Source organism: Phaseolus vulgaris, chromosome 9, assembly GCF_051622355.1.
Source record: "Phaseolus vulgaris cultivar YP4 chromosome 9, ASM5162235v1, whole genome shotgun sequence".
Lineage (NCBI taxonomy): Eukaryota > Viridiplantae > Streptophyta > Magnoliopsida > Fabales > Fabaceae > Phaseolus > Phaseolus vulgaris.
The window spans coordinates 15,349,090-15,370,618 of NC_143506.1; the positions used below are offsets into that span (position 1 = coordinate 15,349,090).

Consider the following 21,529-nt stretch of genomic DNA (forward strand, 5'->3'; position numbering starts at 1 on the left):
CGAGACGATGTCGAGTCATCCCGGCCCGGGCAGATGTCGAGTCGTTCGGGCCCGGGCCGATGTCGAGTTGTCCGGGCTCGGGCGCCTGAGGTCGAGTCCTTCGGGGTCGGGCCGAGGTTAGTCATCTGGGGTCGGGTCGGGGTCGTGCGAGCCCGGGTCGAGGTCGAGTTCTTCGGGGTCGAGTTGTGCGGGCCCGGCGAGGTCAAGCCGAGCAGGCTCGGCTTGATGTCGAGCCGAGCAGGCCCGGGCTAATGTCGAGTCATCTGAGCCCGGACTGATTTTGAGTTGTGCGGGCCTGGGTAGAAGTTGAGTCGTGCGGGCCTGGGTCGATGTCGAGTTGTCTAGGCTCGGGCCGATGTCGAGTTGTGCGTGGGTTGAAACCGTTTAGTGCGGGTCCAGGTCGACATCGAGTCGTGCGGGCCTGGGTCGAAGTTGAGTCGTGCGGGCTCGTGCCGATGTCGAGTCGTGTAGGCCCAACCAATGTTGAGTTGTGTGAGCTCGGGTCGACGTCGAGGTCGGGCCCGAGTTGAAGTCGAGTCCTGCAGGCCCGTGTTCAAGTCGAAGTCGAGTTGTGTGGGCCCGGGTCAACGTAACGTTGAGTCTTCCGGACCCGGGCGATGTTGAGTCGTGTGAGCTCGGGTCGACGTAGAGTCGTGCGGGCCCGGGGTCGACGTCGAGTTGTGCGAGCCCGGGCTAAGTCGAGTCGTTTGAGAAATTCGGACCCGGGTCAAGGTCGAGTCGTGCGAGCTCGATCTGGGTCGATGTCGAGTTGTGCGGGTCCAAGTTGAGTTGTGCACAGAACGAAATCGAGTCGTGCGGCCCGGATCGAGTACTCCGGTAAAAAAAAAATCATTTTATGGGTACTAGCATTTACGGAGCACAAGTCATTTTGTTTAATAATAATAATAACAATAATACATTTTCATAAAGCCAAAGTTGTAGAATGTAACAACCTGGCGCGGGTCAGAAGTCATTTTCTTCCAGTTTTATTTTGTTGCAAAACATGAAAACAGCACGAGCAGACACGTAGGACCTTAAGTTTGTTTGTCCTAGTGCTCGCGGCAATCTGAATCAGAACTCCAATGTTTGGATATTTATGTGTCATAAATCATAGCCATGAAAAGGAAAATATCTTTAAAATGGTGGTTTAATGAATATAAATATCTTAAAAGTTGATCAATCTACAGTGATCTTTTAAAAAAAAAAAGAATATGACAAGGTTGAATAGTGTTTGACAAGAATCCACATTCCTATTTATACGCAATTACTCTCATCCATGAACAAGAACAGTTATGCAATCACATACCAAAAATGCATATTAAAATAGAAATATATAACTGGAATTTTCTTAAGCAACCTTGTCCATAATTGTCCCCACCATCATCATTATTGCAGTACAACCACTGGAATTCAGTCATAACCAACAATGTCAGCCCACCACTGACATAAATTTCTAGAGCAGGCTCCAAATGGTTTGCTACATATTATTAGAAGGGGTGGATGATCACAAACTTGTAAACCACAATGCCAATTAGCTACTACCTTTTTTTATAAACAACACAGGTTAAAACAATATGAAGTAAATACCTCACAGAGCCTTTGTTCTCGGAGGCATAATAATGAATACAATATGGTGACAGGATGGGCATGGAACTGGTCTCCTATACCAACCTACAAAAGCAGCAAAGATTTACATGGCCCCAATGTGGCACAGTGTACAAGGAGACTCTTAAATCAGTGAGTCATCTAGGGCGAGAGGTGGATGTATTGTACAGTGCTATTCTGATGCCCATATGAAAAATTTATGGGCAGAAAAAACTATATTTGATCATATTCAGCTTTCCATATCACCCAGGTGCAGTTGAAGAAACAGTCATCTCTTTGCTCTTAAATTTTTTTCTTTGAGCTTTCAAATCCACCACAATCACAGTGATGTTGTCTTTGCTTCCTTTCTGAAGGGCACGGTTTGATAGGTACTCTGCAGCTGCTTGTGCAGCAGGATCAATTCCATCTCCCCTTTCTGAGGGCAGTGCCAAGCCATTTTTCTTGTGCCAGAGAAGTATCCGCCGCCGTGCAATGTCACACACCTCTTCGTTTGTCATGACATCCCACAGGCCATCACTTGCCAGAATGAGGCATTCATCGTCTTTCGCACGAGGAACAAACTTCACCTCAGGGTCTGGAATAATCCATGGCTTCAAATACCTATCACCTGTAAAAGTCAAGGCAACAGTAAACAAAAACAGCTTTGGACAAAACAGTCTCAGTCACAACTTTTCAAGATGCAACCTCAATGAGCGCAAGTACACACTACAGGCACAAACAGATTACCAAAAAAGAAAAGAAAACAAAGCACAACCATTTTTAGTTTCCATAATCAGCATTACTCAAATCATATTCTAGTTTTGTTCTAGTAGATACTCACAATTAGATCAATTGGATACCTAAAAAACACAATATTCTTGTACTCAAATAACAATGCAGATGAATTAAAAACCATTTAAGATTTTCAGTTTAAGTTCCGCAACATCTTAATTACGTATCTTAATGCTATATTTTGGAACTATTGTAAAGAATGTTGTGAAATGGATAAAAGCAAGTTTTATTTTCCCTTCACATTCCCTTTCTTTTGAATAAAACTTTTCAATTTTGAAACTCACGAGGGAGATTACTTTCTCGGCATTGTTTCCCCTATGATATATACCTTATCCAAAACAAAGTCAGTTCAACTTTATAGTGTGAATCATTGAATGTTGAAAGCAATTTTAAATTCTTAGATGGTTATTTGTAAATTCATTGTAACTCAACTAGATATTATAAATCTATTTAAGGCTAAGTAAAAACAAAGACAAAATGTTATCCTTAATTGCATGCTTTTTCCAGATGAAAAGCTTTTAATTAAAGAACTGCACACAATTACAAGAATAAGTGAGAGTATGTACCTCAACTTTAAAAAGAACAAGAATAAAAGTAAGCAATTAACTTTAACCTTGAGTTTCAGAGACGAATTTGAAAATAGTGTTTTCACTTTATAAGAATGAGAGTATGTACGTTACAACTTTAGCAAGACTGGGACATGACTCAAAAGTTAAAATGAGAAAATGTAGGTAAATTATTAGTCCTCTGAAACAGAAGAGGGTAGATTGCATGACTTTTAGTCCTGTGAAAGAGAAGATCACTAAATCCACCAACAATATCTTCTGACTTACTAAATGTAGAAATAATTTAATGTAATTTAAGGTGGGTATTAACCTTTTCAATTAATACTTATTTTATAGAATATTAGGAGGGTTAGTAGGAAAACATAGCATTACTATTAAGTCATCAGTATCACAAGGAAATGAAAAGACTCTAAAATTTATAATTGTTAACAATCTTGATAACATCATTTATATCAGAGATTAGAGTTCAGACATGAAGAATGCAACCAATGTTCCTTTTTTGCATTCATAAACTACGTTACCAATATGTGCATTGAGAAAAATTCCTTGTGACCAGCCATGCTAACCAAAAAACTCCCAAGTAACTATAATTATTACACTACAGGAAATAAAGTGAAATTTGTGATTAAACACATACCAATAGACCTTGACATTGCGAGAACACCAAAAACTCGGTGACCATTCCATTGTATAACCCTGCCTCCAGCTGCATCAATTCTTGCATATTCATCCGGTCGATTTGGCTACCATACAACAATCAAACAAAAATTATTCTGTTTAGTTAAAATTCTTCCAAAAGGAAAGGAGAAGCAAAACTATAATTGGAGGTAGCTTACTTTGTGGTCAACAGATAGGGCCATGGGTTCTTTGCCACGACACAGAACTGCTCTTGAATCACCACAGTTTGAGACTACAATATGAGATGAACATATAACAGCAACAACAGCAGTGGATCCAACAGTTTCTGGGGCAACAGGATCAGAATTAACTTCCCCCCCAACTTCAGAATCAACCTTCAAAAAGCAACCAGTGAAGGCTTTTTTCCACAGATCTTGACAATCATCCTTGGTGCTTTCAACTAATAGACCTTCCTTGATAGATTCTATTTCCTCAGCCAAGGCAAAATGCATGCGCTCGCTGCAATAATTTGCCACCTAAACGTAAACAAGCTCCATGTGAAGAATGCTAAATCATTGGACATTAGAACACGTAAAAAGCAAAATAAAACTTTACCTGAGAGCCACCATGGCCATCATAGACTCCAAAGAAATGTAGTGTCTGCTCCCTGAAACATTTGTCTATTCCATCAGGTACCCTATCACCAGTTAGCATTTGAATAGGAATTTTCAAAAATCGAGGTACAGCTGCAAGTGCATCTTCCATCTCAGGTCTTTTTCCACACACAGATGTAAATCCCCAAAGTGGGTTACAATCTAATTCAAAAACACTTCTACCAACTGTTCCACTCACAGATCTTTCCAGAGTTGGTTGATGAAGAGCACCTGTCGTAGGCTTTGGGCCAGATCTAACTCCTGTCTCTTCTTCAAGGCTAACTGCTACATCTGCCACTACATTTGACACACCCAAATCAGTAGCCCTGGCAGTGCTTTTCTCTATGTCTATGGAACTTCTTGTCCCTAAATCTGCAGAAACCTCAGAACCGATGAACTCATCTCCACAAAAACTAATATTCTCACTGGCTACTGAAAGAGAACTATCAATAATTGGATCACCTTCCAGCGATATCAAATCATCATCCTCAATTTCTGGGGTTAAAACTTCTTCACCGACAACCAAAGAGTTTATATTTTGGGACACCGTACCCAACATCGGAATTTCTTCTTTTCTTCCCTGTTCAGGAGGTGTGACTGCTGCAGTACCAACTTCCTCCCCAAGACAATCACAGTCATGATCCTCATCTCCAATAAAAGTATCAGTAGAGACCTTAGTTATAGAATTGGATAACAACCCTGCATCTGTCATCAGCTTAATTCTGGACACATCCATGTGGGTTGTAATGGTTGGCTTATCACACACTGAATTACCTACTCTAAATGGCACTGCAACCGTGGTTGACATCTCCTCCATCAATATGCTTATCTATGTAGTACAAAAAGTTACCCTCCCACCCTACGGATATCACACAGCCTGTCATATTTCAACTAAATTATCACCGTCTTTTCTGGATGAAAACGATTCTGGAATGTCAAGTGTGGATTTAAAAAAAACATTTCCCATGTCTAGGAAGCCCAGAGACGGAGGCAAATTCAACCTTTGCAAATCATGGAATAGTTAAAAGGTGGTGAAAGTGAAATGGGGTTAGTCAGATCTGGTCAACAACAATGGATCCGAATTTCCATTTGCGGAAATTTCAATCGAAATTAGCTAGATTACACCCTTTTTCAACCATTATCATATTTTTTTTTCAAGATTCTTCTCTGTCTACCTCCGTCAACTCTGGTGAGAGAGAATCAGCCGAAACTTGAAAGAAACAAACTTTATCTGCAAAAAACAAAAAAGATTAAAACCCACAAAAATAAGAGAGAGAGAGAGGAAAAACAAAGCCAACACTCATTATCTCTAAGCACAAGAAATAATGAGTTAAAAGAAAGGGGTCATGAGAAAGAACCCCAGGAAAAGTAAAGTCTCAGGAATCACAAGGAAGCCCTCAAAAGATAACACCCTTTTTTCACACTACACCATGAGTTGCCTGGATCTGAGGCAACACGCCTCAACCTCGTCCAATACTAATAATCATAAAATGAAAGAAAGAAAAAAAAAGGTAAAAGAAATAAAGAAGAAAAAGATATTCATTACCTAATTTTGTCAACCATGTAGAGTCTCGTTTCTTCCTTCCTTCCTTCGTTTCTTTTCTCTTCTCACTGCCTTGTCTTCTGACTGTGACACCAGAGACCCATGATGGAAGAAGAAAGAAAGAATCAAGAGAAAAAATAAAAACACGGACTTTCCTTAATCCAAACCATTTTAGTGAATATAAATTAACAGCTTTGCTGGGTGTGATATAGATAGATATAATAAGCATACCTGAGTGTGTTGGGGTGTGTGTTGGAAGCGAGAAAGGGAGTGGAGAAGAAAGAAAGAAAATGACCAAAATATAAGTAAAAAAAGAAACTTTTATTGAAAGAAAAATGGGCTGAAAAGAGAAAGGGGCAACATAGAAAAAAGAGAAGTAGGGTGTTGTTGTTGTTGTGTTGTGTGAGAGAAGACAATGGAGTTGGACAGATGTCAAATCTTGAAGAGCATATTAAAGCATCTCCACCCATCCATCCCTCCATCCCCAACTTCCCTTTCACTTTTCACTATTCAATCTAATCTTCACTTTTTTCATATATAATTTACTTTCCTCATCAAGGAATCATGCTTCTAATGTAACACATGTCTTTTATTCCTAATGCAGTCATTTTTAGATAAGGAGATTCTCTTTCTAAAGTATATAAAATTGTATTTTAGACCTCATTTTTTTCTATAGTATATTATAAAAGTGCACCCTTTTTTTTACATATATAACATGCTAATAGGATCCTTCAAATTTATAATAATTTTGAATTTTCAGAATTTAATTGCATAAGTATCACAGTTACATGATTTTAATTCCCAGACATGTCATAAGCTATCAATAGTATAGTGTAAATATATTTCAATTGAGAAAGGAACTAAAATCTCATATTAAAATATTTAATTGGTATAATTAGAACCTGAAATCTAAAATTATGATACCTTAAACTCCTTTTGATAAATTCTTAAATGAAATGTATGCCTTTCCATTTAGAGAGCAAAAAAAAAATTTCAGTGCTACAGTTACACGTATTATATGTAGAATTAATTTTGTGAGAAAAAAAATAAAATTTTCAATAGGATATAATTGCTTGGAGGAACAAAGACACAAATAATTTTATATTTATATTTTACAAAAAAAATTCACTTTATCAAATAAATAAAAGTAATTCTTCTCAATTATTTAAAATATTACATGTAAATACATATCAATTTAAAAAACAACTATTTCCATAAAAAATATTATTTTCAAAATTAGTTATGCCAAAAATTAAAAAAAAAACGGTTCCTCAATCATTACTAGTTGAGAATAAATAGTAATTTTAATTTATATATTTTAAAAATAAGGAAATAAATATCTTTTTTTCTTTAAAATGTGTTCAGTTGAAGAAAAGTTTAGTCCAACTTCGTAATAGAATTGCAAAAAGACATCTGCCTGAATTGAGAGTTCTTTCAGAGGGCAACTTTAATATTCTCTATATCAATGTGAGGAATATTAATAATATATAACTAATACAAACTTTATAACACTTTTACTATTGATTGAATTTTAGAATTCACGAAGATTTTAGAAAGACTCGTACATTTTTTCATTTAAAGAATTTTGATATTTTTTTATTTAACAGTTAAAATAATAAAAAATATTGAAAACTATAATAGAAATATATTGAATATGATTTTTGTTAACAAAATTATAATTAAAATTTGGTTTGAAAATCACAATATAATGAATGTCAATATAAATGGTATAGATCTTGAGATGTCAGTCTAAGATATAATCTAACTGATATATATAAGTTGTATAATGATGCATAATAGAAAAGTTTTTATATAAAAAAATATAAATGGTATGAGTGTTCTTGAGTCCATGGAATAACAAATTATTTTAACGAATATATATAAATAAAAAGCTAGTATTTAAGACATGATAATTGTAATTTGAAAGTTTTGAATTGAAGGGAAGGGCGAAAGTAGTAGTACTACTAGTTGACTTAAAATCAAAAGGAATGCCCAAAGAGTGAGTGTGGAAAAGGCTGTGTTGATGATCAATCATTGATGTTGTTTGTGACGTATTCTCATCCTGGGCTCATTGAAGTCAGCAATTGGGATACGAGAAAAGCTTATGAACTCTGATCTTAAAATATTATCACATGTTCAGCAGAAACTAGTTTAGTGACTTTCACCTGCTGCTGTATTTTTACAAGTTTAACAAAACAAAAAAATAGCCTTTGGACATTTTCATTGGAAAGTGATCATCACAAAAAGATGAGACACTAGACTTTTCGTCATATATAATGTGTTTGTTTTTGTGTTATTTGAAAGGGGTGTCCCACCAATGAAATCAGGGTCCCACAATCCACCATTACATTAGTCATCCACGAATTAATTAATACACAGGCACATAGTCAAAATATATTTTTTTTTCATTCCATATCAACTTCTATCAAGATGTAATATAAAACATTCCATGTATTTAAACTTTTGTTTTTCATTCCTATAATATAACACTAAAATTGATATACGATTAAACAACAGGAATTAATTAAAAAATAAAAGGCATACAATTGAATTAGAAACATTTTTCTCATAAAATCAATTTAAACTATCAAATCCTCACCTTTTTAGATAAAGACACAAGTATTTGAAGACAATTATGGTGAAGCTGATAAGATTAGCTTGAATAATGTATCTCCTTTCTTAACCACCAAAAAAACGTAAAATAGAAAAGAAAAAGAGAATTAATGAGAAGGGATAAAGAGAGCAGAAAATGGTTGGCCTTAGTGGGGTGTAAGAGATTAACAAAATGTTGGTCCTATTCATTCAATTGAAGCATTAGCCAGTGAGTAGGACAATTGAGGTAGACGTCACTAAGTGCAGTTTTCCACATAAAATTGATAAAGGTAAAAGGGCAAGCAACCGAGAAGCTAAAGACGATACCACGATCCATCCCCGTGCATTGTCTTTGTTTTAATAGTTTAATGTTTGCTATCTTCCAATAAATGTACACATCACATCGAATAATTTTCAGGATGCTTTAATGGTTTCCTCAGCAAGTGTCCATAACTAACATTTAACCAGCAACTGCCACTAGAGAAGGCAAGTCTTCCACAGCCAACCTGGGCAGCCAGGACAGGAGCACTCAATGGCACAACTCTCAGTTCCTAAGTTGAAAATTCAAATACACACACGGTGTTTGCCCTACAAGCTTTGACAATGCGGTTCAACTACTTGCTGTACACACTGTTCTTGCAAATGGCATAGGAATTAAGGTTCCATATTACATGTTCTTGGCCAATATTTAAAGCCAAAGCAAGTACACAAAAACTCAACACGGTGGACTTCAATTTGCACAAAGTTATGGTAACATGGGATCTCCAGAAGACGCAAGCATTTGCAAACTTGTTTCTTCAGCTGCTCGTTTAGAAGCATAATCTTGCATGGAATCACCTGCAAATAATTATTAGATCATTAATGTAGTCAACTTCATTTAACTGCTGGGTTGGTCCAGCTCCTCTTTGAGTTTCGTTCAAATTGTTTCATGCCAGACTCAATTCAGTGCTTCTAAACTCTTTTTTTTCACCAGTGTTCGTCCTTGGGTCCTTCATGCAATACCGTTTTGATCCCTATATCCTATGTCAGCGTAGTATTCAGGAACACTACAACTAGTTTGACCCAGCATGTTCAACAGTTAAAACTACTTAGAAATGATTACGAAAATTCAGCTCGATATGCACACGTACATTAAGAAAGAAGACAAGGACCTTGCAAGAAAATAACTAGGAATTGTTCTCATGCCCACAAAACGTAATCACTAGACATACCAAAAGATTGACGAAGCCCTTCTTTTACAGCATCGAAGTTCTTGTAAGTGTAACCAACGAAGCTTAGATCTTTGGTAGTTAGCATCTGTAGGAATTAGGTGGAAGTTGAAACATTAAATTATGCCATTTTGTCTAACTATGATAGCAAGGTGTATGACAGATACGTTGAAACAAAAAATACGCAAGTTAACAATTTATTGAATGTCATACTTGATGAATACATCTTACATACTAAAAGAAAAGGACGGAAGAAGAATAAATAATCAGTGCACTGACAGTGGAAAGACCTTTATTTTGTCATCCAATCGAAGAATAATAATGTATAGTAGTTCGTTTACTGTTATAATAATCACCTTAAAATTATATTAAAAATTATTTTTGTTAATAGCGTAAAAAATTAGCTATTGAAGTCTGAGAAATACTCTCCAACTATGAACCAGAATAATCAAATAAAGACTTCTTGTAGTCCTGTCATAAACAGTAAAACACAAGGGCAAAACAAATTGATGAGATGCCAGCTGAAACAACTGTGAAGTATTTTGTAGTCACTTTAAGGACTTGAGTTCAAATCATGCTTATAAGAATCATGAGAGAGAAGAGAACCACACAGCAAAAGCTAACTACAGTATTAAGAGATCATAAAGCCTATGGAATTGGTTCCTAACATCCCCCCACATTCCCCAGCCCTATTATATGGGCTGGCACTAGTCCATGATTAGTCCAAGACAAACACTAAAATGTCAGTGTCATGCATGACCCGCTCTGCTTGTTTGCAGTTGAGAGACATGGTGAAAGACTCTAATACCAATTAATAAGAATCTTCGGAGAACCGCAATCACAATACCTAGCTCTGTAGTCGGAAAGCCTAAGACCTTACACTAGAATCTCGTACTTTCAGTGTGGGATGCAAGTCCCATACCTTGCAAATAAGGTGTTTAACCAAGGAGAGGAAGATGAGAATATGGGTAGTGACACTAGAGAGGAACAGTTGACCGCCACTGTAACTAACATCAAAGAAACGAAAGATTAAAAAGAAAACAAACAGAGAAGAACTGTTGATTAATTTAATTCTAATCAAGATATTAAAGATACTTGTCATCTTATAGTTTTGACATTAAAGAACAATGAACAATAAATAAATTATTTTCAAAACTCGTTCTCACTTTTCACTGTTATCAGAATCGGTACTGAAAAAGTATCACAAATCAGTGAAACCAAATTGACTATCGAGGAAGCATGACAACCATGGAGCAAGAATCTGACACTTGCATAATATATTTTTTATCATTTTCTTTTTCCACACGTGCGTTAGGATTTGCTAGAAGTTCAAAACATTTTCTAATCAAAACCTTAAAGTGCGATCCAAACAACTATATTTGAGATAATTGCAATACAATTAAGGTATGTTTGAATAAACATTTCTACTAGAGAAGTAAGAAGAATAAATTAAATGAGTTTTTTCATAAGTTAAAATTAGCCCATGTGTATGCTAAGTTATACAAGCTCTCCCATATTAGCTTTTCTAAAAGGTAATTTTTAACTCATACATAAACTATTTGAGTTTATGGAGAAGTTTGTTTAATTTTTTTCTTCTCCTAAAAGTATTTATGGACAAATTACCCAAACAAGTCCTTAACATGTCTTTACATACAACAATTGAAAGTGACATATTTTAGTGAAGAAAATTACGTAAAAAAAAACTAATCCAAACAAGTGTACCTTTCGTGAGGATCCAGACCCACTTCTTGCAGCTGTTGGTGGATCCACCTGACAATTCCCCAAAGAATACAATGAGAAAATCTTGAAGGCTTTTCAACAGCCAATTACAAAACATAAACATGGGCATTATACGCAATCAAGAATAAGTAAAAAAAATGTCATTGAAGTGGAAAGATTGAAGGGAAAATACATCCAAGAACTACCCATGATTGGTAAGGCTTCACTTTTAGTACAAAGATTCTCACATGATAGAAGTGGAAAGATTGAAGGGAAAATACATCCAAGATATTAACTGTCCATGATTGCTAAAGCTTCACTTTTAGTACAAAGATTCTCACAAGCTTCCACATATTGTACAATCCTAGCTTTTAGCAATTATCAGATCCCGGGTGGGGAGAGAGGAATTTACCTTTTTTATTTTAAAAGTTCCATATTGGCCATGAAAAGTACTAAAATTTAGAAATATATAACCAAGACAAATCTAGATTTAACAACAGAAACTTTGTTACGCTGGTTGGAGTGGAAGTAGTCTGGACTGGAATGAATTTAATCTCATTTTCGACTCAACCCAATTAAATTTAATTGGGTTAGATTGAGTTTAACTTTATTTTATTTAACCCAGATGAACCTAACCCTATTATAATTGGGCTGGAGGACTAGGTACGGATTGGGTAATCTTAAAAAAATTATCACCTTTTAAGAAAAGAAAAAACGTCAAAATAAATCTTTTTAATGTTTTCTTAATATTTGATGTTTCCAACACACTCCCTCACACTCAGGAATGAACATTCCGCGAAATTATATATTTATGAGTGGTCTAATAGGAGTCCGATAACAGTGACATAACATCGCCAAAGAATTCGACTATGATAGACTCTAAATGGTTTTGATACCATTTTAGTAATTGTGTTTATGCGTAACTCAACCTCACAAAATTGGCTTGTAAGGTGATGAGTGCACCCTATTTATATATTATAATCTAACATTATCCTAAGTCGATGTGAGATCTCTAACACACTCACTCACACCAAGAATGAACATCTCGAGGGTGGGATTAGATATTTATGGGTGGTCCAACAAAAGCCCAATAATAAGTGGCACAATAACCCCTAATAAACTTTACTAGAATAGACTCTGAATGATTCTGATACCATCTTAGTAGGTGGGTTCATACCTAACTCAACCTCACAAAATCGGTTTGTAAAGTAAGGAATACACCCAACTTATATATTATAATCTAGCCTGATTCCAATTCGATATGGGATCTCAAACAAACTTATTACCCAACCCAATTCTAATTGGGTGCACTAAAACAATACAACCCAACTCAACTCATAAAAGTGAAATAGGATTGGATTGGATTAGGTGGGTTCACAGGTTGAGTGCAACCCACTTAAACCCCTAATCGCTGGTAATATTGAAGCAACAATTTTCAAATGATTATAAGCTAAATTAGATATTTGCAGTTTTCCAACAGTTCGGAGCAGTTCTTCTGTAAGAGAATATACAAAATAAGAAATAATGTGGATATAGCGTGATGAGTTCCTATTGTATACCTCATCAAACTTCATGAAGTTTTGGGTATCCAGCTCCCCGTTAACTTGAGGTTTAAATGCTGCCTCCATTTCATACAGTTTATCCCACTCCACACCATTGAACCAAGGATGAGTCTGGTATATACATTAATATTAAGTATGACAGGAAAAAAAAAAAGAGGCTGACACAGCATTGCAGCAATATTATAATAATTAAAAGAAAATGAACACCTTACCTTTATTTCCTGGGCCCCTCGAGTACCTAACCTATGATCAACATCACACAGCAACCTATAAACTAGATCCTTGGCCTCAAGTGTTAACTGGGTATCTTCTGGAAATCTTAAATGATTTCTCCAGTGAACAATCTGAAAAAAATTAGTGAATTTAGTGCCAACCAAAAAGAACATAATCTTGGAACACCGACTCAGGGTAAAATAACTAAAAGGCATAAAATACACACAAATGGTTTAATTACTTCTCTTACATTTTCCCTCACAGAAGAGCGGACAGCGCTTGAGACACAGACTTACCTTGAGCGTAACTACTATTTAAAAGAATGCAGTTGGCTAAGATCAACAACTTGTTTAAAATCAAACTCCAGATCGTGCAAATGATCTTTTACCATGTTAAAAATCACATTTCCCAAAAGCTTTGAGTTATTATTAGTGCAAGCACGTAAATAGTTTTATTACATCTCCAACAGGTAACTTTTAATTCAAAAATAAATAAACTAATCTCTCAGTCCCATCTCCATCCAAGAATACCTTGATGTCCTATCTTAGCTAATTTTGAATATTGTTTAAATTAATAAATTGTGCAAATGAGGATTGGCTAAAGTGCTTAACTGAAATGATTGAACAGCGTCCCTGACCTTGGGACGAAACAACTATCACCACACCAGACTTTTAGCCACCTATCCCCGTTTTTTATTAGTTGTCATGTTTATCGAGAGGAAAAGAGGGAGGGGATAAAATATTTGAGTCTCAAAGAATACTTGTACTAACAACAGGAAACAGTGCCAATTCATACATAAGCTTAAACTGCCTGCCTCCCTTGGCTTTTCCAGGATTTCATTAGAGGATACAGAAAAGCAGTAGAATAATTGAGTTAAGAATACAAGCAGTAACAATAGGAAATGGCTCAGAGTGTCAAGTCCCCATCAGATTAAACTACAAATGAGATGCAACCATTTATTATTTTATAATGAGAAATCTTTAAACCAATTAAGATTGGTACCTTTCTGCATGTGGTTATTGGGTCATCGGAGTAAAATGGAGGGTAACCAACCAGCATTTCATACATTATTGCTCCCAGTGACCACCTGCCATATGATCAAGCCAATTAAAAATTGTACAAATTTCAAATTTTGACCAGCCAAAAGAGTTACTCCACTCTCGACAGAATTACAGCCTAGATTAAATACAACAAAAAAGAGCAGCAATCTTCCCCGCTGATAAGTTTACAATGTCTAAAACAGAAATACTTCAGGTAAGAACTAACCAGTCACATTCCATCCCATAGCCTTTTTTCAGAAGTACTTCAGGAGCAATGTAGTCTGGTGTCCCCACCGTTGAAAATGCCTAGCAACGAGAAAAAAGGGAACAGAGTAAACTGAAAGGCTTTCTTGTTTCAGAAAAATTTGAATAAGGGCAATAGCAATTGTAGATCATGCAATTGAAAAGCATAATTCATGTGCAATGGATTCAATAACAACCGTGATCAAGATCTAAGATCTTATTGAAGAGAATAATTGCATTGTAGCCCAAGTTACACCATCCTCAAACCATACAATAAGACTGCACATAGGGACAGAGTCATACTACAATTGAGACAGGACCAAAGCTTAAAAATATTAAAACCTCCCCATTTTCATAATTCAAAATATAAAAGCTTGGAGTTAGGACCCTACAAAGACATTTTTTCCTTAAAGAACTTTCAATAATTTTATCCCCCCACCCTCCAAAAAAAAGACACAAATGTTTAAATCCTACCTCTCTTTACTTTTGTATCATTCAATTAAAGAAAATGAATCTTCCAATATCAATGCAGGTTTTGATTTAGACCACAGAATCCAAACCCAGACTATGAAACCAATGACACAGACATGAGCGTGATATAAGAAAGCTTGAATCATCTCTATGAACATATCTTCTTGGGTTTAAATAACTAAAGCATACCAACTTCCTCCTGTTCATCTGCCAATGTTGAAGCTGTTCACGTGGACTTCTCCAGCTGCTCCGATTGTCTGCATCTCGCAAACATCCATCAACATCCATTGGCTCTGCCAAAGTTTCATCATCCATGGTCTGATTTTCATGCAGTGTAGACAAGGCAATACAATCGAGAGGCTTACAGAGACCAAAATCAGAGAGCTTCATGTGACCATTTTTATCCAGAAGTAGGTTATCAGGTTTAATATCTCTGAAAAATAGATGATGATTGACAACATTAATAGATTTGCTTAGCATGTAAAAACAATCCATTTCAGCACCCTATAAACCATCACCCCAGATATAACAAATTAAGCTAACATCTTTAAGAGCAGGGCCAAACTGAACCTGTGAATGTAATTGTGCTTGTGAATAGATTCTATGGCCAGAACACTTTGTGCAATATAAAATCTAGCAACATTTTCACTTAAGGTGTCTTCCCTCATCAGCAAAGTCATAATGTCACCCCCAGGTAGATACTCCATAATCAAATACAAGTACTCAGCATCCTGAAATGAGTAGTAAAGTTTCACAATGCAATGACTGGCAACTTCAGCCAGCAAGTTCCTCTCAGCTCTAACATGTTCCACCTGTAAAATAAATGGAGCTCATGTAAATAAAATAGCAAATAAGCATTCTTCAAGACATTTAGTCATCCACTAACATGGGTGATCCTTCCTAAATGGAGACAGTATAACCCATTAATATTGGAATAATACATTTCAGCCACAACAGAACTTTAAAGGACTATATAGAACACTAAATTACATGTCAAGTCTGTTATTTACATCCGGACTATGCATCCATTAGTCATTTTTACGTTTTGTTCTACTCAGAACATTGTATATTTCCCACCTGGCCTCTCCTAAGCATTTCAGATTTCTTCAGCTTTTTCATAGCATAAATATTTCCAGATTTCTTCTCACGACACAGTCTGACCTGTAATTGAACAAGTTAGCATAAAATAAAACCGTTACATAGTAAGCAGTCAGCACAAAGAAAGTTTCCATTTGCAAACAACACAATAATAATATATTGCATATTATCCACCTAAAACCCTTTCATGCACAAAAATGCATGCCAGGGCAGTACTGACCTCCCCAAAAGCCCCCCTTCCAATGATGGTCAAAAGTTCAAAATCATTAACACAAATCTTGTGCCTTTTCAATCGCATATATTCAGTCTCCTTCCTCTCTAAATCTTTGATAAGGTTGATCCGCTCCTCATTTGGCACATCCGAAGATGCTAATTTTCTTTCTAACACCCAACGCCTTGAATAAAAAAATTGTCAGTGTCAGCAACTCCAAAACAAAATATGAACAAGATATTTACACCATACTAGAGACTGTTTTATGAAAAGAAGTAAGCATGGCCACTAGAACAGAGGCCAAGATACACTTTAGCATCTTCAACTGTTTCCTTTTTCAGATGAAACTCACAAAAAGGAAGAGCATGCATTAGGTTGTTTCACTGTGACCAGATTAGGCCAAATTATGATGTCATATCAAACAAGGTGACGAATACCTCATATTGTCAAGCCATTAAATATTATGATTTCGTTCATTAATGGCTACACAGGCATCATGTTATAGTGACATACCTTTCAAAGCAAAAAATTGAAAGAAATACACAGTTATTTCATCCATGGTGTTGAAGATAATTCCAAAGCAAATAACTTAATTATTCGCAGAGACCCAAATAGTCAATCTATAGTATAAACATATCATTGTCCTCGTTTATGATTCAAAGTAGTTTGAGACACTTTTATTCCAACAAAGCCTTATGATTGCATCAATGTTGTCCTTTACTTTCAGGCTCCATAATTTGGTCACTTGGCATCGAACCAAATGAGGTGCTTGTGTGGCTGTTTGCTATGCTTAATAAATGGTATGAAAATGAAAACACACCCATTTATATAAATTAAAAAAAAAATCTGTGAAAAGGTTGTATGATTATGAGATTAGTTATCTTGAGTCCTTTTAATAATGCAGTCAATCTAAGCTTGCCCGTATATTTGTAAATCAGGGTTGATTGTATAATCTTACTCAAGACATTAACAAATATAGCTAAATTATTATCTATGACCAAGAGAAGGTAAAAAGTAAAAAATCACAATAAACAACATGCACAGTTCAAGTTGTCTAACCATAAAAAGAGCAGGCAAATCATTTATTAACAGAGACCAGAATGCTCAATCAGTTTAAAGGTATCATTATCCTAGCTTATGATTCTAAGAGGAAGAGACATATGTTTGTTCCTATTTAGTAGCCATGTCTTTTCATTGCATCAATATTGTCCTTTAGCTCCCATTTAAGTTGGTCCCTGCCATCAAATTACCACATCAGGTGCTTTTGTGGCTGTTTGCCATGCTTATCACATCGCATGAAAATGGAAAGACGCATTTGGTAGAAATAAAATAGTAGTCCGTGTAATCTAGTGATTCAATGTGAACATTAGAAAAATGTGGCTGAGAAGCTGCCAAACCCAACTGGTATATGAAAAGGTCGTATGATTATGATATGTTCATTCTAGCACTGACCAATATGCTGACATGGCAGATCAGAGCAATGAGTGAACTCAACAACAAACTGAGGAAGAGATTTCAATTGCTAAGAGCAGAACAAGACATGAAGTTAGGAAACCAATGAGATTTAGAGATTACAGAGGAATGTGCTGTGTAAACAAAATAATAAGGATGAAGGGAAAAGCCAAAATTAGCTTTAGGAATTGTGCAGAAAATATTAATACCTCTCCTATATCGGTATAGTACCAACTTTCTTATGTCTTTTAAGTTAATGCGATCAATCTAGTCTGACCCATATTTTTGTAGATCAGGGTTGATTGTATAAACCTTACTCAGACATTAACAAATATAGCTAAATTATGATTTGTGACCACAAGATGGCAAAAGGTGAAAAAGAACAAAAGAGAGAAAATTTTCGGTCCTAGTTGTCTAACCATAAAAGGAGAAGGTAGTTAATTTATAGATTCACAGCTTGACAATAAATATCAAACCAAAGAATACAGATATGAAGTTGAGGAGTGTGGTGATCCTCCAAGATGTACTTGGGTTTCTCCTTCCTCACTGTAAGATTTAAGCTTCCATGTCACATGTGTACTCTCGGCAACTTATTAAGACAGGAATTGGGCAATTGAAGTTGGGGTCATGAAGAACAGCCTAGATCATACACCATGGCATTTACTTAAACTAAGAGACCCAAGCTTCTATACGGTGGAAGACAAAATAAAACCCATTGAGTCTCACGCCAACTATGTGGACGAATTGATTACTGTGTATCAAATACTCTATGCATTAACTTCAACTCAAGAACCAGAACTTCCAAACAAAGCAAATGGAGTGTGCAATTATGGATTACTTTAAAAATCATTAGTCAAACCAAACAGAATCACACAAGAACCGTTAAATTGAGCAATTATCAACTATGGGCGAACGAAGCCCAAATACAGTGATTCACACCTAGATTACCTCAGCTACGAAGGCATGAGAAGCTGAAAAAGGATTGGGCTCGATTGGGCTCGATTAAATTATAAGATCTAACCCGAATTAGCATTGGGCTCGATTTCAACGAAAGGACTAAGTTCCCTAAACACGGACGTTCGAAAGTAGCTGGAAAAAATATAAGAAAATTGAATAATCAACAATTTCGGTACCTCTCCTTCCTCTCTTGGATGTTCTTCATCTGAGCCCTATAATGATTCTCAATGAACTTCTTCGCCGCCGCCACCCTCTCCATGGTCAGGCTTGACCCCAACACCTCCTCCGCTACCTTCTCTTCCTCCTCGAGATCCTCCATCTCTCTCCCCGCTGTGAGCGTTGTCTAGCACTCTGAGTGTGAGTGAGAGAGAGAGAATAATGTGTAACTCCAACTCCAAGTGTATCTATTCTTTATTATATCTATATAATATAAATCTAACCTATCTGATTCTTCTCAACCTTTTCTCTCTCTCTACCCTCAACACACGCACTTCCTCTCTCTACAAAACACCCTGGAGCTCTTATTTATTGCAACAACGAGGAGATGATGGCAAAGATGCATTAAAGAAAAAGGCACGAAATAAGCTCCTCCGCACACCTCCCCATCCTAATCCCTGCACCTCCCTCGCATCCTGACCAGAGCGCTCCTAGTAGAGATTACGTGGCAAAATCCTGTTCCATGACGCAGGCGGAGGAGCGTGCGTCGCGGCGCAGGGGAACCAGGCCTGGAATAGATTAATGGAAAAGTGTGTTGCGCGGAGGGCGTGACGCGCTGGAGAAGGAGCGTGTGGAACACTCTGCGATGTGGTAGGAGAGGGCGTCGCTGTCACTATCATAAATGAAATTTGGTGATTTTAGTACATGAGAACAACAAGGAGTGGGGCCCAGTGTGACTTGCGTTGATTGGGTCGTGACACCCACTCTCCTTGCTTGAGACGTCTCTTTTAATTAAATTCTATGCAGTGTTATTGGGTGGTGGTGTTGTGTTATGGGTTAAGGTGCAGTGCGATGTGGTTGTGTTCAGTGAGCTTTCGCCCTATGCATGCATTTTCATCACTGGATATGAGTTGTCACACTCTTATTCTATCTGTTTTTCTTTTCTTCTTTTTCCATAATAATAAACTTCCCCGTTTCACCTCCACTCGCACCTTCCAATGAATCCACCAATTTATTTATATTTTAAATAATTATTTATTTATCCTTACATATTATATATATATATATAATATTTGTTGAAAAAAAATTATTTATGTACCCATCACTAGGGCAAGGTCCAAAACAAATAGATAGTTATTGGAGTTTAGTTAGACAACTTTTAAATTCTTTTTAACCTTGTAAAAATAATTTGATAAGCATCATCAAATTAATATTTTAACACTAGATATTAATTTATTTCTTAATATGACACACACCCTATATGCCTTATAAATCCTTTGATTATAAAAGAAGCAAACATATTAAATGCATTTCAAAGCATTATTAAATTATTACCAAAATCTAACATAAGGGATAGATAATCGAGTTATTTTAATAATTATAATTAGGATTGTGTTTTGAGATATAATAAAAATTCAAGAAAAACAAAACGCTTTGAACATGTTTGCACCTTAAAGATTTTTTTTGTTATTATAGGCTGTGGTTGAGAAATATTACTGATGTGTTGTGTACTAAAACAATGTCCAATATAAAATCTTGATAATAAGTTAGTTGAATGTGAGTGTATGATCTATTTTACATCAAACTCAAGTTAGATAAGGAATTTCCATAAAAAGATATAATTAATTTTTTTATAGGAATCTACTTATTAAAAATTAAACTTTACTTCATTAAACAAACCTTTTGAAGTAATCAATTTATTAAAATAATCATAAAAATAATTATTCTATTTATTATCATTATATTCAATTTTTTAAATTTATATATTTATTAATTTTTAAATTGTTAAAACATGATATTAAAAATTCCAAACTTGTAAATTTATAACAAAATAATTTATATTTTTTTAAAGATTTTATTTTCTAAATAAATTATTGAATATATTATGTTCTTTTAAGCATATTTAAAACGAATAAATAAGTTAAACTTGAAATTTTATAAAATGTTATATGTATTTGAAAAAATGTGTGTTTTAAACCAAACTAATTGATCAAACTTGTACAAAACATATAAACTAATGGACATTGTATATTCTTTATTAATGTCAAATTCAAATCTGATAAAGGAACATAGCAACTACAATGGTACTGTAAAAAGAAGGATAATGGTAAAACTTGTTATGTTTATAAAAAAAGTGAGAGAGAGAAATTGATAAGAGATTTTATTTGAGAAAGAATAGCAAAGAAAATTCAAAGATTTGAGAATATATTAGTTAGTCTATAAATGTTTTTGTAAACAAAGCATAAAAGAAAGTGAATAATGAAAACCCAATTTAATCTTATATTGATAAAGAAGAAAATTGTTATTATAAAATAAAATTTATTATTTATTATTAAAACTGAAAAGGTAATCATGTTCTTTTTTTTTTGTTTGATTCTTTTATAATCTATATAAATAATAATATTTTCTTATATATTAGGTACAAATTATTATTTTATTTTATCCTTAATAATATTCCGAAAGCATAATACAAAAATTATAATAAAAGATATTAATATAAAAGTATTGAAAAAAAAAGTAAATCATTGGAGTAAAATAATAACCACAAAAGAAACTAATAAATAGATTTTTAGTTTGATAAAAAATAATTATTTAAGTTATATATATAATTATGTTGTAAATATTTTTTATTTAAAAAATAATTATAACAAATATTTATGTTTTTTGTAATAATTATAATAACAATAAAAAAAGTTAGCTTTTTATATAAAATATTTTTTATTTTTTATTATTTTTTTTACCAAAATTACCTTTATTTTCACTTTTTTTAGTATTTTTCTGAGCCTAAAAGGTAACAGTAATAATTTGTATTTTAAATTAACAAACACAGTAAATTATTTTAAGATTGGTG

General features: G+C 34.9%; 2 protein-coding genes across 4 annotated transcripts; both read right to left on the reverse strand.

The window, feature by feature from the left end:
• Window positions 1-1,312: 1,312 nt before the first annotated feature.
• On the reverse strand, window positions 1,313-6,268 carry LOC137821326 (protein phosphatase 2C 50). 2 transcript variants are annotated; one of them, XM_068625867.2, is made up of 6 exons: window positions 5,988-6,268; window positions 5,760-5,840; window positions 4,176-5,444; window positions 3,779-4,096; window positions 3,580-3,685; window positions 1,313-2,212 (listed from the first exon to the last, which is right to left on the reverse strand). In XM_068625867.2, the coding sequence occupies exons 3-6, from the start codon at window positions 5,028-5,030 to the stop codon at window positions 1,848-1,850; spliced, it is 1,644 nt and encodes a 547-aa protein (XP_068481968.1). In that variant the 5' UTR covers window positions 5,031-5,444; window positions 5,760-5,840; window positions 5,988-6,268; the 3' UTR covers window positions 1,313-1,847. The 2 variants fall into 2 exon arrangements, with proteins under 2 accessions (XP_068481968.1, XP_068481969.1); XM_068625868.2 differs by lacking the exon at window positions 5,988-6,268 and having other exon boundaries at window positions 5,760-5,976.
• A 2,395-nt stretch (window positions 6,269-8,663) lies between these two features.
• Window positions 8,664-19,544, reverse strand: LOC137820018 (AGC (cAMP-dependent, cGMP-dependent and protein kinase C) kinase family protein). 2 transcript variants are annotated; one of them, XM_068623786.2, is made up of 12 exons: window positions 18,699-19,358; window positions 16,123-16,297; window positions 15,882-15,965; window positions 15,375-15,616; window positions 14,994-15,237; window positions 14,317-14,396; window positions 14,053-14,137; window positions 13,050-13,181; window positions 12,835-12,948; window positions 11,279-11,326; window positions 9,560-9,644; window positions 8,664-9,185 (listed from the first exon to the last, which is right to left on the reverse strand). In XM_068623786.2, the coding sequence occupies exons 1-12, from the start codon at window positions 18,839-18,841 to the stop codon at window positions 9,094-9,096; spliced, it is 1,524 nt and encodes a 507-aa protein (XP_068479887.1). In that variant the 5' UTR covers window positions 18,842-19,358; the 3' UTR covers window positions 8,664-9,093. The 2 variants fall into 2 exon arrangements, with proteins under 2 accessions (XP_068479887.1, XP_090151098.1); XM_090294972.1 differs by lacking the exon at window positions 9,560-9,644 and having other exon boundaries at window positions 18,699-19,544.
• Window positions 19,545-21,529: the final 1,985 nt, after the last annotated feature.